Source organism: Sceloporus undulatus, chromosome 4 (assembly GCF_019175285.1).
Source record: "Sceloporus undulatus isolate JIND9_A2432 ecotype Alabama chromosome 4, SceUnd_v1.1, whole genome shotgun sequence".
In the NCBI taxonomy this organism is placed as follows: Eukaryota; Metazoa; Chordata; class Lepidosauria; order Squamata; family Phrynosomatidae; genus Sceloporus; species Sceloporus undulatus.
The window spans coordinates 68,547,687-68,569,248 of NC_056525.1; the positions used below are offsets into that span (position 1 = coordinate 68,547,687).

At 41.0% G+C, this 21,562-nt stretch overlaps 1 protein-coding gene across 1 annotated transcript in view; it reads left to right on the forward strand.

Annotated features, from left to right (window-relative positions):
- CACNA1S (calcium voltage-gated channel subunit alpha1 S) overlaps positions 1 to 21,562 on the forward strand; it is a 95,955-nt gene that overhangs the window by 28,960 nt on the left and 45,433 nt on the right. Inside the window, exons 7-17 of the mRNA XM_042464027.1 lie at positions 267 to 370; positions 1,381 to 1,529; positions 4,062 to 4,143; positions 7,678 to 7,838; positions 10,010 to 10,235; positions 12,411 to 12,618; positions 13,904 to 14,024; positions 16,721 to 16,835; positions 17,209 to 17,302; positions 18,490 to 18,559; positions 20,265 to 20,397. Of these exons, the coding sequence (XP_042319961.1) occupies positions 267 to 370; positions 1,381 to 1,529; positions 4,062 to 4,143; positions 7,678 to 7,838; positions 10,010 to 10,235; positions 12,411 to 12,618; positions 13,904 to 14,024; positions 16,721 to 16,835; positions 17,209 to 17,302; positions 18,490 to 18,559; positions 20,265 to 20,397 (1,463 nt within the window). The remainder of the gene's footprint in view (positions 1 to 266; positions 371 to 1,380; positions 1,530 to 4,061; positions 4,144 to 7,677; positions 7,839 to 10,009; positions 10,236 to 12,410; positions 12,619 to 13,903; positions 14,025 to 16,720; positions 16,836 to 17,208; positions 17,303 to 18,489; positions 18,560 to 20,264; positions 20,398 to 21,562) is intronic.

Below are 21,562 nucleotides of genomic sequence, written 5' to 3' on the forward strand. Positions count from 1 at the left end.
TCAGCAGTGATTCAAACTAGAAACCACTAGTTCACACCAGTCCATCAGATAGATATTGATGGAAATCTAGACTGGATTAGCAGTCAGTTACCCACCAAGATACCTAGTGTTATAGAATTCATGTGATGGATGAATAATAATCTACCTTCAATTTTGTCTTGGGTGGCTCCATGAACCCGATTTCTTTCAGAATTGGAAACTTTACAGTGTGTCATGTATACTAATGATTTCATAATCCTTATTTTCTCATTTCTGTTCTGCCTTAGGTAAATGATGCCATTGGCAATGAGTGGCCCTGGATCTACTTTGTTAGCCTCATCTTGCTTGGGTCATTTTTTATCCTTAACCTGATCCTGGGTGTGCTCAGTGGGTAAGTGCATCTGAGCATGTGGTTTGTTTTCCACCCTCTGTATGTTATTACTGAGATGGAAGTATGTCCTAAATGTGACATAACACTTTCCAGCACTTTAAGACAAAGAATAGTTTGGGGTGCTTCTTTATGTTGCTGAAATAAATAAGAAAAACTTCTTTCCCTGCACACTTATTCTTATGCTCCTGCCTCTTCTTAATACAAGTCAGTCTCTCATGCCAAGAAGAAGGCAAGATATAAAACAAACAAACATGCAGTGCAAACAAATGCCTCTGTTAATTACATTCAAGTGATTGTCTGAGAACACAAAGTTGCACATATTTTCTTTCACTGGCATTGCAGACCTTACACAATGCCTTGAGGTCTTCACAACTAATTGTATACTCAAGGTCTTGAACCTACACAACAATATGCCAGTGCATTCTTCCGGCTGGGATCATTAGTCTCCTTTGCATCTTCATCTATCTGGCAGTAACTGATTGTGGGAGAAGGCAACAAAATTCAGGGTCAGTCTGAAGGGTGGGGTACAAAATTCCCCTCCTCTCCCATACAAATATACACAAGTTTTATTTGGAAAATAGGACACCCACTGTCATCAGGGAAGAAAACATGAAAATTGAGATTTGCTAACATAATGGTGATAATGCCAACAACTATGGAAATGGATGTAACATGTGTACTCACCTAGTCTCATCAAACTTTTGTGGGTGGTAAGGTTAGGTCAGTCTGTCTATTACTCTCTTAGAATAATAATTTTAAGGAATACTTTGTAAATAAAATCACTTTTGTCAATTCCAATTTGGGTTTCAAAGCATTTTCAAGTACACATTATTTCAGTACCCCTTTCAACAAGCCTATAACACAAGATAATTTACAAAAGGAACATTCAAAACTGAGAGCTCATTGCTTGCATGAGGCTGTCCAGCCATTGCTGAGCAGTCAAACTAAGAACAATCATTCATGAGCTTTAACCACTATGTAATGCCAATTCTTATCTGAATTTACTTCAGGGAGTTCTCCAAAGAGCGTGAGAAAGCAAAATCACGAGGTACTTTCCAGAAACTGAGGGAAAAACAGCAACTAGAGGAGGACATGAAAGGCTACATGGACTGGATTGTACATGCAGAAGTCATGGACAGTGACCGGACACGCGGAGAAGGTGCTAAAGCTTGCCAAGCAGTGTTGACTGACTAACTGAAGGAAATAGCTTTCCAGGAAAAGTGCTACAGGACAGAATTTCCTGAAAATTCTGATAGAAGTTTGCCAGAATATGCTTTTTGGTTAAGGGTCAAATAAGATGACTGGCTAACCATGAAACTAACCATTGTGTGATTGGCTTTTAAAAGATTAACTGCAGCTGCCAAGTGCTCATCTGGGTCCAGTCTGTGGGTGTGGGGTGGTTTAGCGCTTTGGATTAGGTTCTTTCTATTGGAACAATGCACTGGAAAGGAAAGAACAGGAATGAGCCACCATTCAGACTATAACAGGATCTATGGAACAAGAAGAATGGATTTCTTGAGGGAAACCGTTGCAGGCTCAGCTGTTGCTGAACTTGTCGATTCACAATTTAAGCAAGCAGTACAGCTCCCAGTACACCTCTGGTCTGAATTTAACGTGCTCATGATGACCTTTAAAGCCCTGAATGGATTAGGACCTGGATATTTTCAGGAGCTCTCTTACATATGCCTATCTGAGAACTGAGGTCTCTTGGAGGGGCCCTTGCCTTCGTCTGACTGGTCATAGCAATACACAGAGTGAGGACCTTAGCTGTGGGAGGATATGGAATATCCTCTCCTCAAAAGCCAATTTGATGCTAATACTGGTGTCATTCAAGCACTATGTCAAAACGTGGCCTTTTTATTAAAACCTTTAGGGTCTGATTGATTTTTCCCCCCAACTGGCACATGATTTAAATTGTCCCTTTTTCATTTTTAAATGGTTTACTATGCCTTTGGTCTTTCCAAATTATTCTTACCTTTAAAAAAATATGATTTCCACGTCTACTGTCTTTAAATTCTTGGATATAGGGCAAGGTACATGTATTTAAACAAATGAACACATAAAATAAATTTATTTAAAGAAATCAGTAAGTAAATAAAAACCAGTCCACATTAGATGCCTACACCTGCATTTTACTTTGAAAATTCCATTTGTGCATCTGTTAATTGCATGAACACTGCCATCATGTCTTCTCTCACTTTTGACTGCACTTTCAAATGGCTACAATGATACTTGCCTGGTGAAGATTTGCTCAGTAAACTATGGCTGCCCACTGTTCAGATACCTTGTATTTGTGCTTGAGTGTAAGGGTCATAAGAGGAAGGAGCCCTTAGCACTGCTCTTTGTCCTGTGGTATGGCTGGCAGCAATTAGAATTTTGTACAGATGCAACCAATACACTCATAGATCAATTAGTTCCTGGGCAGATTCTTCATCTTCCTGAGGGATGATGCTATTTAAAAAAGGTGATATAGGGGTTCTCCAGACCGCCTCAAAGGGCACCCAGTTTTCCTCCAGAGGGACGCCACAGCACTCAAACTGCTCAGCGTTCCTCTGGACCAAAAAGAACCCAGAAAAACTGGATTCTTCTTGGCACATGGGGATGCTGTCATCAGTGTGCCATTAGTGCGCTGTGATGTGTTTATGATGCAAGCGCGGCGCCCAGAGGTGCAGATGCAGTGCCGCGCTTGTGTCATGCACATGCACCCCGTATGGATGGCACCACATAAAGATGGCAAAATCCATATGTTATAGGGTTCCAGAGCATGCGGATGCTGTGCACTCCAGAATCCTAGAATTGGCCCCAGGCCACTGCAAACCGGCAGTCTGTACCGGGCCATAGGGTATGTCTACACTGTAGAAAAAATGCAATTTAGCACCACTTTAGCTGCCATGGTTCCATCCTACAAAATCCTGGTATCTGTAGTTTTGTGAGGCACCAGCACTCTTTGGCAGAGAAAGCTAAAGACCTTGTAAAACTATAAGTCCCAGGATTCCATAGGATGAAGTAAAAGGCACTTAAAGTGGTGCATGATTTGTACAGTGTAGATGCTCCTTTTGAGACAAAGTACCTTACAAAATTGAGGGCAAATTGATACACTTCTATATTCCAATCCAAAAGTAGTTAAGAGTATCTCATGGTTTCAGCCAATTTCAACAGTTGATTAGTTAATGCTGTGGTGCCTTCCTTTTCCCTATATCTGTAGTTTTGTGTTGCTTAACATTTGGTTTCCTGGAACAGCTGATGAAATGGAGTGTAGTCCATGCAAGCTTATGCCACAGATTTAGTTTATGCCCTCTTAGTATAGGGAGTCACAGGGTTCCTTGTTTCTGCAAGCATTAATCTGTTTGGAAAATATAGCTCTGAACAGGTACCTTTTGATCATGGAACAACTGTTAATGGTCTCCAGACCAAAAGTGCTGGTTTTCATTATTTTTAGAGTTCTGTGGTGTTTGCAAGTATAATGTTGCAGGAACCAACAGGCTAAGAGTACTGCTTTTTCAGAGATTTAATCTGACAGTAAATTAGTAGGAAGGACAACTATCTGGGTTTAGACTAGGCAGAGTTGCAGAATGTGATATCAAGTGCTTATATTGGTACTTTTATAAATAATCCTTGTTAGAAATTAATCTATGCCTCAAATTACATAATACAACAGGTTTCTCTCATAAACCTTCCTTATTTCCCACAGGAATGATGCCATCAGATGAAGGCGGCTCAGAGACAGAGAGCCTGTATGAAATTGAGGGCATGAATAAATGGATTCTTTTCTTGTAAGTTGCCTCCATGCCACTCCCAAAATTCTCAGGTTCTGTTGTGCAGGAATGCACAAATCAAATCACCCTTGAATATAATTGCTACATTTTAAAAAAGTTTTTATCTGCAGGAAATTTTCAATTAAAAATATTTCGTGAAATCTATACCCTTCTACCAATCTGATAGCCTGTTCTTTTCAGTCTTTCTACACCACCACCTTCCTGAACTTCCGGCACCATTAGTCTTTCTGAATCTCTTTCTCTCTCTCCTTCTCTGAGAAACCTCCATTTCACACTGATCTACAGCATACCCTTTCCCCTATTTTTACCCCAAATACTGGTAAGATGCAACACTTGTATCTTTGAATTCCTTTACTTTCTTAAATTCCAATTCCTGAATGGTCTCTCTGTATCTTGTATTTTCCCCCTTTGTATGTACTATACCCCATAGAAAAATCTCTATGTTTCATCTCTGTCAATAGTATCCATGATTTGTAGCCTCCCAACAATATGACACTCTGAGGGAATTGCAGAAACAGGTCAGATAAGCAGCGTGGTTGGCTGGCACAGCACACTTGACTCTAAATCCACAAAGGGTGGAGTAGCAACATGAACATAGATACATAGGAATTCTTTTGTCCCTATCTCCACTTTTGATGGCTTGGTTGGGCTTAAATAATGGTTTCTCAACAATTTGGGGATCACTTGGGCTCATCTGGAATTTTTAGTGTCACAAGCACTCTCACAAAATGGCTACTGTGGTGAGTGAGGCCAGACGCAAAATGCTAAAAATCAAACTAACGAGGCTAAAAATATAGTAAACTGCCCAAGAATCTAAGAACAAGATGGAAGCTGGGTCTGAGCTCTAGAACACAAAACCACTCCTTTGACTCTGCAGTTTTCTTCCCCAGCACCCATTTTGCTAAAGGCAAACTGATGACACACATATCCAGGGATAGCCATGTTGGCCATCCAGCAAAATACATTAACATTCAAAACCCACAAAACACCAATACCTTTATTGAGCCAACCAAAAATGTAGAAGACACATTATGCAGAAGAACACTCAGAGAGACATCTCACCAAAAAGCTATATACAAACCAGAGATATGGCTAAGCCCTGCACAAAGCACAAAAAGTATAAACAGATTAATGGTTATGCTCAGAGAAATACATAGGAGATAATCACACTGCTCCCCCCCCTCCCGATCTGGGCAGGTGAAGACCGGGCTGGGAAGATGTGTTATCGCACAGCTCTGTGCCCAGATGTGAAGCATCACGTACTCAATCAGGACTTCTCCCATCACTTTGCTAAGAACAGAAAAGTCCAGTTTTACCAAAGTATGGGAGAAGTCCCAATCTGGTACGGGATGCCTCCAATTTGGGCACGAAGCTGTGCGATAAGACATGGAAGATTATCACATATCGTTCTCAGAACGTTCCGAGTCGTAACGTTCTGGGAACGTTCCTAGAACGGATATTACTGCATTGAGGAAAGTGGAACGTGATGAGAACGTGATGGGAACACATTTTACCGCACAGCGCATCCCTTTTTCTTGAGAACGTTCCCAGAACATTTTCCACAGAGGTCCCTTAAAGCAGAGGGAAAGCAAGCTGCCAGGGAGGGGACTGGGCCAAGGGCAGAGTCCCCTTCTCAGCAGCCTGGCTTCCCTCCACTTTAAGGGAGCTCCACGGAGGTCCCTTGAAGCGGAGGGAAAGCAAGCTGCCGGGGAGGGGACTGGGCCAAGGGCAGAGCCCCGGCAGCCATTGCAGCTCTTTAAACTGGTTAGAAAGGAAGAGTCCTCTGCTGTCATCCCAATTCCCCTTTTTGGCAGCTTGTTACCCTTTTGCCTCCTGTGTGTGTGGATGTAATGTGTGCCTTCAGGTTGTGAGCTTCCCTCCCCGCTTTAACTCTTGTCTGGCTCTTTGCTATGGAATACTGGGAGTTGTTTGCTTGCTTTTGTGTGGTGCTCCAAACAAAAGAGCTTTTGTGGGTTCCCTCCTGGAGGGAAGGAGGATGCATCCCTGGCATCCCTGCCTCCTGCATGCTGACAGCACAGGAGCCCTGCTGGACATGACACCAGAGGCCCCCGCAGAAGCAGCCAGACTCTCTCCCTCTTGCTCTCTGCCCTGGTCCCCTCCTTCCCTTCCTTCTGTCTTTTCCCTCTGTTTTGCCCTCCTCCTTCACTCCCTTTCTCGCTGCTTATCCTTCCTTCCTTCTCTCTCCCTCTTTCCATTTTCTCCTTCCCTCTCTCTTTCTCTCTCTTTCCCTCCTTTCCTCTTCTCTCCCTTGTCCCACCTTTCCTCCCTTTTCCCTTCCTTCCCTCCCTCCTTCTTTCCCCCCCCTCTCTCTCTCTCTCACACACACACACAACTTCCTTCACTGCAGTCACTCGCCTGCCTGCCTCCCTGCTTGTCATTCTTTCAGCCAATCAGGAGATGGAGGAATGAGAGAACGGATTTGAGAACGGATAAGAATACTGCACAGACCTCTTTTGAAATGTTCTGAGAACGTTACAGCTCGCTGGGAACACATTTAATCCGTCCCCTCCCTGGAACACATGTGGAACACATTGGGAACATGATGGGAACTCGATGGGAACACATCGGGTTCCCAGAACGTTCTGAGAACGCAGTGCGGTATTCTTCATGGTCTCAGCCTATGCCCAGATTGGACAAAACAGCCAGTGCAATAATCTCCATAGTTGAACTTCCTTGAAAAAAGCAAACTCTACTACACCCTATAAAGAAAAACCCCTCTCTTGAAACCCACCATCTACAGGGACAGCTCTCACCTCTAGCCCCAGGACATCCCAGTTTACATTTTTCAGGGTGGAAGATCAAGTTTTAAAACAAAGCAATGGGCTTCAGTCTCACATACAGGCCTTTTATATTCTGTCAATATCTTTGGTCTTAGGTAGGGCCTACAGGATTCTTTGACAATGAAGACTGCACCTAAAACCTTTACTAGGCAGCCTGCCAGGTCTCACATATTTTTTTTTTTAAAAAATTAAAAACAAATGGAATAAAAAAAAAACTATCAGAAGAGACCTAGTAGGCATCAAGAATGTGAGGGGCCTCAGTCATTGGAGACTCCATCCTTATGGAAGGGGGTGGGGCGGTTCTTGGGGTCCAGACCCCCCTCCTTCCATTAGAAAACTGAATGGTGTGTGCTGTTGCACTGCCGCACCCAAGCCCCATTATAATGGTGGCACTTAGTCTGGACCCCCCCTTCCTAAAATCCTAGCTACATCCCTGATTCACCACAAACAGAAACAAATAATTAGTATTTAATACCTTTCTGGGTTCTGTAGTCATGGAAGAGGGTGCAGTTGCTCTAATGACATTATATTTTGCAGGCCTGCCTCCATGTATTACCCAAACTGTTTTGGTGAGAATAATTTCAGAAATAGTATGAAATTCTGGGTTGCAGTAGAAATGCTAGAGAATGTGAAGCCTGGGAAGAGCAGAGATTCTGAAGGCTTTGCAGGACCTCAGTACTACACGCTGACCTATGGCTTTAACTCTCTTTGTCCCTTGTCTGCTGTTTAGTCGACACTGGAGACGATGGAACCGGCTATTCCGCAGAAAATGTCGTGAAGTGGTTAAGTCCAAGTTTTTCTATTGGCTTGTGATCTTGATTGTTGCCTTGAACACCATCTCAATAGCCACTGAGCATCACAATCAACCTAACTGGCTGACTGATGGCCAGGGTGAGTGGGGCTTAGTATTTCTGGGATTTCCCCAGATTCTGATTAACAAAATATAGTGGGCTGTGATGCTGTCAGTTGTAAACTTCCTTGTGTTATGACCTCTCTTTGCTTTTCAGTTTCCTAGCCCCATTTTAACAATATCCCATGTCTATTTATTTCATATCATATCTCCCACTGTAGAAAGTGACATTTCCCCTTGACTTCTGTGTTTTTAAAAAATATTTTTATTATAACTTACTTACATTTGTGTGTTGCCTTATTTCCTATAAGACAAATGTAGATAACATTTCTTATAAACAAAAATGCACTTATATATACCTTCTCCGTGGCTGCTCCTGCCCTCTGGAATATCCTTCCGTGAGAAACAAAACTGGCCCCCTTTTTGCTTGCTTTTTGACTGCAAGCAAAAACAGCTCTATTCAGGCAGGCATTTGATGTATAAGAATGGGGTGGCTTGGGTGTTTGTTATTTAGGGTGGATACCATGGTTTTAGTGTGGTTTCAATGGGGCAGTACAGACGGGCGGCTAGAAGCCGTCCCTGTAAACCCCATGTCATGCCTTATTTTCAGTCTATTCAGCTTCAGGCCAAACTATTTTACACACAGCTGCTTGCTTCTTATCTAGGATTTCTTAACTTTCTTGTTTGCTTGTTTTGCCCCAAATAGAAAAACAGCTTTGCAGTGTGCCATGAGAATGGCAGTGCAGGGCCTATAATTGTCATTTATCCACTGCAAGTTATGGTGATATTTTCCTGGAAAGCTAGGCGGGGTAATTCTGAAGAGATAAATAGGAGCAATAAAGCCCACCAGTAGGCTACATCTGCTCTGCAGAAATAATGCAGTTTGCACCATCTTAACTGACATGGCTGAATGCTATGGAATCCTGAGATCTTTAGCTTTTTGTGGCACTAGAACTCTCTGACAGAGAAGGCTAAATGTTTCACAAAACAGCCAGTCCCAGAATTCTATAGCATTGAGCCTTGATAGTGAAATCAGTGTCAAACTATAGGCTGCTTTTCAATTAAATGAAAAGGTCAGGGGAAGGAAATGTGCAACTTCTATGTATAAGGTTGCTTGTCCCTGGCAAACATACTTAACGTTCCCATTTAAATACCATGATTTGTATCTCAGATCAAGGGATAACCCGGGGTAAAACCTACTATTTTTTTGCGCCGGTTTATAGGCTTCTGATCCGGTTTAAATGTTTGGATTCGAATCAGATTCGAATCGCAGTGGGAATGATAGCGGGTTACTCTAGAACTGTTCTAGAGTTAATTCAGGATTGAGTGGGAACGATACACCTTAGATTTGATTTGTAAACCGGTGTATAAGCGAGTGGGAATGCGCCCTACAATTTGTAGCCGAGGGGTAGAAGTGCTCAGTGCTGCTGAGCTGCTGTCCAGACAGAAAGTGCTACTGCCCAGGCAGAAAGAATTGACTGAGCAGAGCAATGTAAGTACTCGTAGTGCAGGACTCTATTCCCTTTTCCTAGGACTTTATCACATATGGCTTTTAAACCATTATTAGAGCTGGAAGAAAGTGGCTTTGGTGATACATATTGCATGACAATGCCTCCATCCCATAGTGTTCTATCCTTGAAGCATTGCTAGGGCATTCTTTTCATTGACAGGGGGAACCATCAATGAGCTCATAACTGTGTTAGTCCCCAGGTACAAAATGCCAACGCAATTGCATTATTGCCAGTCTCATGATATCAGTGTCTCTTCCTAACCCGTCCACCTTTTCCCTTCTTATTCCCAAGTAGGATGATTGTCTTTAAAAAAAATCTATTTCTCTTTTTCTTTTCTTTTTCTTTTTTTAAAGTTAAATCGCAGTAGCAGTGCTCTGGAATTGCATGAAAAGTTATGTTAAAAATTAATTAAAATAAAACAACCCCCCTAAAAGGCATGTTGGATAGATCATAGGGCAGGAAGGTGAGGTTAAAGATGAGTTGGGAGGAAAGTACAATGGCAGAAGTCTCCTCAATCACACGATTGAGAAGACGTGCTATAATGGCTGATCATAAATAGGTATCATTCTGTTTTCTTAACAAGCGTGATTGCGGCAAGAATGGGGATAATGCAATAATGTCCTCAGTTTGGGGAACAATTGAGCTCTTGGGCAGGCTTTTATTGTCAACCCATCATCACCAGCTGTCTTTTCCACCTGCAGATGTTGCCAATAGGGTTCTTCTGGCACTTTTTACAGTTGAGATGATTTTGAAGATGTATGCACTAGGTTTTCATCAGTACTTCATGTCCATCTTCAATCGTTTTGACTGCCTTGTGGTATGCACGGGCATCCTAGAGCTCATCCTAGTGGAGATTACCTCGATGACACCCCTGGGCATCTCTGTTTTGCGGTGCATTCGCCTGCTGAGACTCTTCAAAATAACCAAGTGAGTGTCCCATTATAGTAAAAGAATTGTTTTTGAAAATGTGTCTCCAGTATCAGTATCTTTCAAAGGGTGTTTGAAGCACGTAGCCTATTTTGCAATCCTCATTTCATCAAAATTCATAACTGTATATACATTTGCTGGGACAAATGTAAGGAATGTAAGGAAAACTAACTTTCCCCCCCAGGATTTGAGTCTTACAGTCTATTTAGTAGTAATACACGTTGCTTATTGAGTCTTAGTTCTGGGTAAGTATGCTTACAGTTGCTTCTTTATTCTATTCTCATCCATTTTTGTTTTCTGCCACCTCAGTCATCCTGGACTTTAGCCAACCCTTATTTTTTGGAATGCCTTCCTTTTAGAGTTATAATTGGCTTCATATTCTGGAATCTGTTAGAAAGATAGCGAACATCTTTCCTTAAGCTGACCTTTTAATCTGTTTCTAGTGTTGCCTTTTTGATATATTAAAATTATTTTATTTTTGTTTTAAATGTATATCTTGTGGTTGTTTTGTTGCACACTGTCTTTGTGACTGTTGATAGAAGTTGATATAGAAACAGGAAATAAATAAATAAATAAAGATGCTTACCTTGGATGTGGCTTTAATAATAATAATAATAAAATTTATTTATATCCCGCCTCTCTAACAAAATGCAATTGGGATGGCTTACAAGATTAAAATATACAGCCCGAACCCTCAACCCACCCACCCCTTAAAATACAATTAAACCATGTAGAATTTAAAACATAAAACATACTTCAAACAATACCAATAACTGTGGTGAAGTCAGAGGTCAGCAATTAGATTTTCCTTCTGATAGCCAGAGAACTATTCAGGAAAGGCCTGCCAGAAGAGATCTGTCTTTATAACTCTTTTAAAGCTGTTTAGAGTGTAAATATGACAGATCTTGTCTGGCAGGCCATTCCACAATCTGGGCACAAGAGCTGAGAAGGTCCTCTGGGAGGTCGTAGATAGCCTTGTCTTACAAGGCTATAACAATTTTTCCCTCAAGGATCGGGGAAAGTGTGCGGGGAGGATTATATGGAAGGAGACAGTCCCGAAGATAGGTTGGACCCAAGCCATTTAGGGCTTTAAAGGTGATCGCCAACACCTTGTACTGGGCCCGGAAACTGATGCGCAGCCAGTGGAGCGATCTTAAGATTGGTGTTATTCAGTCTCTTCTGGATGTTTGGATCCTTGGAGATGACCCAGAAGTTGCACCTGGTACAAATGCAGCAGCTAGATTTCTGACTAGAGTACTACTGGAACACTGATTTGTTACACTGGTTTTATTGTATGCTGCCCTGAGAGTTCTAGATAGAGGGCAGGATTTGTTACTGTTGTGTGGCTTCAAGTCATTTCTGATTTATGATGACTCTCTGGTGAACCTATCATAGGGTTTTCTTGGCAAGTTTCTTTACAGGAAGTTTGCCATTGCCATCTTCTGATAGAGGTTGAGAGAGTGTTACATGCACAATAGAGGGCAGAGTAGAGATATTTTAACAAACAAAAAACCAAAACAAATAAATGACACCAGTCTTAAAGGAACTGAACTGATTGCCAATATAGTCCTGGCCTGAATTCAAGATGCTTCTGATGACATTCAAAGTCCTAAATGGCTTGGGATCATCTTGAAGGAACATCTCCCCTTGTATAGGCTTGCCTAGTGACAGAGGTCTGCTACAGAGCCCTTCCTTGTGTTCTGTCAAAAGGAATTATACAGACATGAGGACATGGGAAAAGGGCTTTATCAGCTGTGGCATCTGGCTGTGAAATACCTCCTTCCTGGAGGCCCATTTGGCACCAATGTTGACTTCATTCTGGTGCCAAGTAAAAGCATGTTTTTGTTAAAGCCTGTGAGCCCTAGTTGATCTAATCCCAAAGACATGCATACCTGGTTTTAAACTGTTTCAAAACCACTTAAATTTGTTTTAATCCTTTAATTGTCTAGTCTTCAATAGACTTTAGTCAATTTAAATAACTTTTATTGTTTTCCATTTTAAATTTTTTAAACTACCTATATTGATTTTATTTCTACACCATTCTGAGATCACATGACATAGGGAAATAAATAGATAAATAAATCCATAAATATTTTAAAGAATATCTCCAGGATATGTATGTCTCCCAACATCTTTACAAAGCATGTATCTTATGATCTGATTGTTTTTCTCTAGGTACTGGACATCTCTGAACAACTTGGTAGCATCGCTTCTGAACTCAGTGCGCTCCATTGCCTCACTCCTCACCCTCCTCTTCCTCTTCATTGTCATCTTTGCCCTATTAGGGATGCAACTTTTTGGAGGAAAGTTTGATTTCGATGATGTAGAGATACGGCGCAGCACCTTTGATAACTTCCCCCAGTCTTTCATCACTGTCTTCCAGGTACAATTCATGGTATTTGTTAAGTTAAGTGCAGGACTGTGGAGGTAATAACTGATGGCTTTTTTGAGGAAAATATCCCTTTAGGATCCAAATAGTGAAGGCTTAGCAGGCTGAAGCACCTGTTCATTTAGAAAGTCAGGAGGAGTGCAAAATGTTCTTCCTAGCAAACAGGCAGATAAATCAAGCCTATTTATTATTCTTGCAAAATTACACAGTGACAGTATTTAACTAATCAAGGCAAAGACAGTAATATAAAGTAACCAGCAAATCAAGCTTATACAAGTTGATACCTTTTATCCGAAATGCTTCAGACGAATGTATTTCAGATTTTGATTATGGCTTGTTTGTTTGTTTTAGGATACCTGTATTTGCATATACATAATATACACCAGGCAATACACAACAGAAGCAACATAGGACAAACTGAATTTGTGAGGCTGGAGAGAGACTGAGGATTTGTGAAATGTCAGGAATCATATGATAGTTCTCAGCATGAATCCATGCCTCCTGGCATTTCACAGATCTTCACATCTCTCTCCTGCCTTGCATCTCTTTAAGCCTCACATCTGTCTCTAACCTCACACCTTATTCTACAACACACTATTTGTGTTGTATATGAGACTGGAAAGAGACTGAGGATTTGAAAAAACGGATAAGCAGGAGTGCTGCATCTGTTGCCTCAAAGGCAGAAGCAAGTGGCTGGCAGCAAAAGTTTTGGTTTTTAGAAGTTTTCAGAATTTGTATTTCTGAATTAGGGATGCTCAACCTGTGTATCATTCTTGCAAAACTACACAGCAACAGTATTTAACCTACCAAGGCAATGACAGTAATATAAACTAATAATGAGTAAGCACTACTCTGAAACTATACATGTCACACTTGCTCCTTGCAGCTCACACTGTTCTAACTGGCATTCTCTTTATCTGCAGAATGTCTCAAGATGTCTGAGGACATCAGTCAGAATGCTTGTAAAAGTTTAATTTGAAATTCCTAAGAGCTTCTAAAATGTTCCATGATTAAGCCTTTTTCTTCAGTGTGTCTCTAATTTGCCTGGCCTTATAGTCACTTTTGGACCTTTCCCTGCCCCTGCTATACTCAGTTCTTTGATTAATGAGTTCCTAATAGGTAATAGGAATCATGACTCCTGGGATATTTTCTGAACTCTGTGCACAGGTATTTTTGTTATCTTAGGAAAGGAATTGTGACTAATACATTCTCTTCTTGGTTTGAAGACTTAATACAGTGGTTGTGCTCAGTGCTTGCAAAATGTATTCTCTATTCCTAGGTCCTGACTGGAGAAGATTGGACTTCTGTTATGTACAATGGGATTATGGCTTATGGAGGACCAAGCTACCCTGGGATTTTAGTCTGCATTTACTTCATTGTTCTCTTTGTCTGTGGGAACTGTATCCTTCCCTTAACTGTCGCTGGAGTATTGTTGGTCCATTAGATCTCATATTCAGTTAAGAGAGTCAAGCAAAACTCTTCTTCACTGGATCCTGTTTGTGTTCATTTTGCAACATTACTGTGAGAGGCAATTCAAGTAAAATCTCTCTTATTCCCTCAGTACTAATTCCCCAATCTCTCTTATTGCTGAACTAGCAAAATGTGGATTCTCAGACTTCAAAATCTGAGTTTACCAGTGTTTTAGACAGTACAGTAATAGACAGATGTTTATAGAAAAAATGTTTGGCTTTCTTTTTCTATTTATTTATTTATTTATTTATATTGTATCCTATCTTTCTACTGAAAAATGGTATACAATGGTAATACAATTCCATTAAACAATACAGTTAAAACATGAAAACAAATTTTAAAACATCAATAAAAAATAGCATCATTGAACCAGTTAAAACTCCCCCAACAGCAATCCAGCTTAAATGCCAAAGGCCTGTCTGAATAAAAAGTTATTTGTCTATCAGTGCAAGAGTTCTAGAGCCTGGGAGCAGTCACCAGGAAAGCCTTCCCTCGTGGCCTAAGCAATGGAGATGCGGGGGGCGGGGGAGCTGGGAGTAAAAGGCATGCTCCTGGCAAAGTCAGGTGATCATGCTGAAGATTTTCACACACATCACACCTATCCAGAATTTAGCCCATGAAGATCCAAGAATGCACCAGCAACAAATCATTCACAGGGAAGTTCCAGGAATGGTTTGTTGCTGGAACATTCCTGGATCTTCATGGGTTAAATTGTGGATAAGCCCAATGTAATCTGAAAATCTTCAGCTTGATTGTGCAACTTTGCTGGGCCTTTTTCATCCCTGATTTTCCCCTTTCTGACAATCTCCAAAGATGCATCCAATGCTGATAAGACAAAGAAAAGGGCTTTCCTTGAAGATCTTATCACTTGGGCATGCTGGTGCATGAAGAATATAGTCTTTCAGATATCCTGGTCCCAGACTGTATAGTGTATTATGGAATACAACCAACACCTTGAATGTTATGTTGAAAGCAGACTAGTAGGCTTTTAAGTCATAGTAACAAAGGAATGCTCAGCTGAGTATTCTGAACCAGCTAAAGTTTCTGAACATTTTTCAAAGGCAGCTTTGTGATGATAATGCTACAGTAATCAATAGTGCAAATGAAAATAGAGTGGTGCATTATACAAGTTAATGATCCAGTCTGGTGACAGGATTAGGTGCACAGCATATAAATTTGATATGACAGGACTGAAAATAGTACAGTATGTTTACTCCTTTCAGATAAAGGTGACATTTAGACAAGATAGGGGAAGGAATATCTCCGTTACATGATTACATTTTGTCAGTATCAGTGTTATTGGCCCAATCTGGGGCTTCATTCTGACTGCTGAATATTTCTTTTTCTCCCCTCACCAATGTGTATTAATACACACAAACTCATGTTCAAATACACACTCTCACAAAGTTATTGAGATAAAATTATTGTCTTTGGTTTCATTCAGAGCCAAGCAAAATGAAATAAGTAATAAAAACAGGATTGTATAGCCAGTGGCTTTGTTCCTAAAAAAAAAAAAAAAGGCTGGATTTGTTTATCTCACTGTATCATCAGATCTGCTCTGTTGTGCCAAGATAGTGTTGTCATGGCAGAAAATTAAAAGAGTTTGGCTCTAATAGTTCTAAAGTGTATGTAATGGCTGTCACTAGGCTGAAACATCCTGTGCTGGTTATGCAGCTGGGCTGTTCTGATCTTATAGGCCTTTCTGCCTCTATGGTGTTGCATTTATAAATGATACAGTTAGCTTGCTCTCAGTTGTTGAACAGAATTCCTATTCATTCTGCATGCCATCTTTTAGCATCAGATGAGCATCTAGTGCTTTCTCCCACTCCGTAGTCTCAAATGTTTAGCTGCCAGCAGCTCAGTCAACACACATCTGTCAAAATGTGTGTGTGTTTGTGAGGACTAGGGCTGTCTTTAATATCTGCACATAAGATTTCACATTTCTGCCCAGTTTTTCCCAGGTTACTGTTGTTCTCTCTGTTTTCCCCACCTCTGATTTTATTCTCATCTGACAAACTGAATGGTCTGCGGTTTTAGGATTTACCTCATAAATAAGATGGAGCCATCAAAGTGGAGAGCCAAAACTCTTGATCAGGGGTAGGCAACCTTTTTGAGCCGGGGGCCGGGTTGCTGTCCCTCAGACAACTGGGGGGCCGAAGCCCAAAAATAAATAATTAAACCATTTTTAAAAAATAAATAAATAAATAAATAAATAAATAAACTGGGACAAATGTGGGACAAAATTTTCAAATGGAGGACACTTTTTTTAAAAATGGAGGACACACAAAAATTGCTGATTTTTTTTTTAAATGTTAATATAAATGCATGTTTTGGAGGCTTCTATAGACAATTGCCCCCCTTGCCCACCGCTTGCGCCCCTTGCCTGCTGCTTGCCTCCCCTTGCCCGCCTTCTCCTGATAGGTCAAAGGCCCCATGCCCTCACGCAAGAGGCCAAAGGCTCCGGCAGCAATCGGCGGCTGGACCGGGCTGGGGCCGGTCCCAAGGCCTTGCCGGGCCACATCCGGCCCGCGGGCCGCAGGTTGCCTACCCCTGCTCTTGATTCACCAGTTCTGTGTTAACTAAACTTGTGCTATAAAATTCCTTAGCTCTCCTCCTCACTCTACAGATATCTTGCTCAATGTCTTCCTGGCTATCGCTGTTGACAATCTTGCAGAGGCTGAAACATTGACTTCTGCTCAGAAAGACAAAGCTGAGGAGAGAAAGAGAAAGAAAATGGCCAGGTCTGTTCTATCTTTTGTAGTGTATGGGCTCTTTCACACTATAAAAACCCAGTACTATGATTCCATTTTACCTGCCATTGTTGCATCCTATGGGATCTTGGGACCTGCAGGAAGGGCATGTAGAATTCTCTGTCAGAGACCTCTAGTTCCTCACCAGACTACAAGCCCCAGGATTCCACACGGTGCAGCCATGACAGTCAAAGCGGAATCATAGTGGTATAGTTCTGTAGTGTGAAAAGACTCAACAAAACTAATTCCCTTAGGGCTCTGCTCCCCCGTGGAACATGGAAACAAGATGACTAGCTTAACTGTAAGATGTCCTCCCTGCTTCTCTACATTGTACTCTTCACTTTCTCCTTCTCTTTCATTTTAGAGGTTATCCTGAGAAATCTGATGAGGAAAAAACATTGTTGGCGAAGAAGCTTGAGCTGAAAGCCAGGGGAGAAGGCATGCCCACCACAGCCAAGGTCAGCCAAGAGTGACAGCTGCCAATGTCATACTTTATTTATTGCATTTGTGTAGGTCGTTTATACCCAGCTTTTCAAGGCAATGCCCTTCACAATATGGTTTTCAGTACAATTGCTACAGTAAAATCAAACATTTGAAAACAAGTGTGGGCAAAGTGTGGCCCTTAGGCTGCATACAGTACCATACCTGCCAGCATTTCACAAATGAAAACTGGAATGTATGTGGCCAAGCAACATCTGAGTGTGGCCAAGATGGCAAAAGTTAATGATGAGGAAATGTGCATAAGCTAGGAAAGGCTGCAGCAGTTTACTTTTGCCTGAGATTATCAAGAAGGTCATATCCCACCCTTTCCTGTCCTCTCCCTCTACTTTTGCATTTTGAACCCCAGAAAAAACACTTGCTTGGTTACATTTCTATTGACTTTTATACCACCTGTGTCCATGCTACCTGTTCTTAGCTCACAGATAAACCAGGGAGTTGAGTTCTGACTCCTGTGGACTGATGCTTAGGAACAACTTGTACTTGAACAGGAACACTAGCCATGAAACACCCGAAAGCTCTTCAGGCTCCTCAGAATCCCATTTTTTGTTTACACCTAAAAAACAGAAAAAACAGCAACTTGTTTCAGAGCCATTTGAAAACCACTTCACATAGTGTACAGTTTCTCCTCTGGAAGTTTTCCTATATATTTAATTTTGTATTTCTTTCAGCATTTGTATACTGCTATTCATGTTTAACCCTCCCAAGGTAGATTGAAACCTACTGAAAACTCAAAATTCATTCTAAAATAATTGTAGTCTATAAAACAGCACATGAAATACACATGTGCACAAAACACACACACATGAGATGCATTCCTATTTTACAGGTGCATACATAGAAATATATGTTATTGTTTCAAAACTGGCCATGGCTTCCTTGGAGATGTGTATACAGCAGAATACAGACATAAATAGTGGTTGTATGTTGCAAAGTAAATGCTGTTCCATGCATGTACCTATAAGGGCTTTCTCTACCAAAAATGGCCCTGTGTGCCACTTTTATCACATGTTTTTAAATTTTCAGTTCCTTGCCCATTCCCTTTTATTCCTTGTTTCAGAGCATAATTCAGCAGTAATACAAGCGTGTGAGGGCCAAGCCATAACAGTAAGCTTTCTTTTATGTTATTTTTTCCTCTTTTGTTCAGTTGAAAGTGGATGAGTTTGAATCAAATGTCAATGAGATCAAGGACCCGTATCCCTCTGCTGACTTCCCAGGTAAGGATGTTTCAGCTTAGCTTGTCTCTTCCGTTCCTACCAAAAAATTAAAGGGAGAGAGATCTGGGCCGAAGTGATTACACTTTGTCAGTCATCATAATTCTGTGGGTTATTTTCTGACCAGGTGAATATCTCTGTATGTTCAACTGATGTCATGGTCCCAGACACAACAACAACAACAACAACAACAACAACAACAACAACAACAGTGACTATGTAGAAAATACAGATGGTCTACTTCTACTTTAATTTTTTGGTCCACAACTTAACAGAATAATTCAGCCAAAACTCCATGAAAGTATCTTTTCCAAGCATTGCCTCGTGCCCTCCAGGTGTATGCAGTGGCATCTCAGTCACACAGCATACCTTGCTAGCTTGGCCAGTGCTTTATGGCATCAAACTGCTAAAAACTATAAACCCTTTCTTCTGGGATTCATTTAACCTAAATGGTGTGAAGGCTCAGAACCCGAATATCTGTCCCCTGTGTATAGATCAGTAATGGCAATCAATGGTTTCTTTAGAGCAGACGAGAGTTCACAGAGAGGAGAAAAAGAGACTGTGACTTAGGTAGGTAGCAAAACTATTGGACTTTACTGCCTTTTGCTAAAGAATGAAGAAATAGATGTGTATACTGCTATTAGGAGCTATTCTTCTTACCCACGTGGATGCATGTAAAACTTGGATTAAGCAGTGTGTGTGAGAATTTGCAGCAATGTTATAAGAGTTTACTAGTATTTAAAATGTCTTCATATTCATCTTGGAAAGAATCTAAGATTTAATAAATTGTATTTGGTAGAATTCCAGGCTAACACATTTGTCTATCCAGGCCCCAGATTTTGAGTGTCTGAATTTGGATAAGAAGCATCCTCTTTCTTTCTTTCTTTCTTTTCTTTTCTTTTTCTTTTTCTTTTTCTTTTTCTTTTCTTTTTTTCCTTTTTTTTTCTTTCTTTCTTTCTTTCTTTTTTTTTGCAAGTGGGTCCTTGCCTTTAACACCTGTATGGGAGGTGGGTTCAATATGCTCCTCTACATGTTAGGAATAGTTGCATCTATTGAAAATTTAGTTTGTTCTAAGTTTTTTAAGTCTCTGGTATTTGCTTTTGTTTTAGAAACAATGGAAGCATTGAGAGAATAGCTAGAATTACCAAGGCTGCTGCCACACTGCAGAATTAATGCAGTTTGACACTGCTTTAAGTATCATGGATCAATGCTAATCTTTAATTCTGGGATTTATAGTTTTAGGAGATATTTAGTCTTCTCTGTCAGAGAATCTTGAAGCCACAGCAAACTATAAATCCCAGGATTCCCTAGAATGGAGCCATGATAATTGAAGCGATGTCAAACTGCATTAATTCTGCAGCGTGGCAGCAGCCCAAGTCTCAAGAGGGCTGGCTGAGGTCTCAGGGAATGTTTGTACTTCTGCAAGATACACAAAGGGGAAAGTTTGAAACAAATAATACTGGAAAAGGAGGAGTTTGTATCAATATTTGGGCATACAAGTTAGCATTGCAACCTGTAAGTGTTCATGAGCTCTGCTAAGACTAACTTAAGAATACAAATGGTTGTTGGCATACTGAACACAGCAGCACTGGCCTACCAATAAAGTTTAAGGCTTTCTTCACAAAGTTTCTGCAGCAAGTGTGAACTGACATTCAGTTTGTAAAATTCAGTCATAAAGTTTTGCAGTGACTGACTGTGCTCCCTGCAGGTGATGATGAAGAAGATGAGCCTGAAATTCCACTAAGTCCTAGACCACGGCCGCTTGCAGAGTTGCAGTTGAAGGAAAAAGCTGTGCCCATGCCTGAAGCTAGTGCATTTTTCATCTTCAGCCCGACCAACAAGTAGGCACTGCATTTCCCCCTCCTCCCCTCCCCCTCACATCCAGACATATGACAGAAATACCTTTTGAAGTGAGTATAAGCCCACAGAACCAAATGATTCCCTGGTTGCCAACTGATACACATTTCTATCTGACCAAGGCTGCTTAACCTCAGAGATGAAGTCCACTGAGATGCTCCATATCAACTCTTGGACTTCAAACCTCTGAATGGTTATCAAATTAGAGCTGTGGCAAACATAGTGGCTGAAGTGCCAACAGAGAGCAATTCCTATATTTGCTCATCACATTGTTACACTGATGGAAAGAACTGTACCAGTGCTGACCTGTTTGGAGTTCTTAAAGCAGGGGTAAGATACCTATGGACCTTCAGATATTGTTGTACTGCATCAGCCCTAGATAATCAACTCAGTGTGAGAATTGATAGAGAGTTGGATTTCATTCTCATCTCTGTCTTGATGGGACACTTTCCTGACTTTATAGAAGAATATGATACCTTAGTAATGTCAGATAGATAATAAAATTATAATAAATAATTTTTTTTATTTCTATCCCGCTTTTTGCCAGGCAATCAAAGCGGCGTACAACAGGTTAAAATACATCCATATATACATAATGCCCCCCTTAAAACAAGATTAAACAATGTAAGATTAAAAACTACATATTAAAACTGACTAAGCTAAATAAAAATCATCACGGGCAGAGTTCACTGGATGGGAAGTCTTATTTGTGGCCGAGCAGTTTATTCCGGGAAGGCTTTCCAGAAGAGATCCGTCTTAATGGCCTTTTTAAAGCTCTCTAGATTGGTAATTTGACAGATCTCGTCCGGCAGGCCATTCCATAAGTTGGGAGCGGCTGCAGAGAATGTCCTCTGGGAGGTTGCCGTCAACCTGGTCTTTAAGGGCTGTAATAAATTCCTCCCAGAGGACCTGAGTGTACGGAGCGGATTATATGGAAGCAGGCGATCCCTTAGATAGGTTGGGCCCAAGCCATGTAGGGCTTTAAAGGTGATAACCAACACCTTGTACTGTGCCCGGAAACTGATAGATTTGTTTGTTTCAGGGATCATGTATTACTATGTGACCAGCTCTGACCTACTGGTATAAAGAGATGACCTTGCTTCTACAGATAATTCATTTGCAGTCCTTCTCATCAATCAAATCTAGATG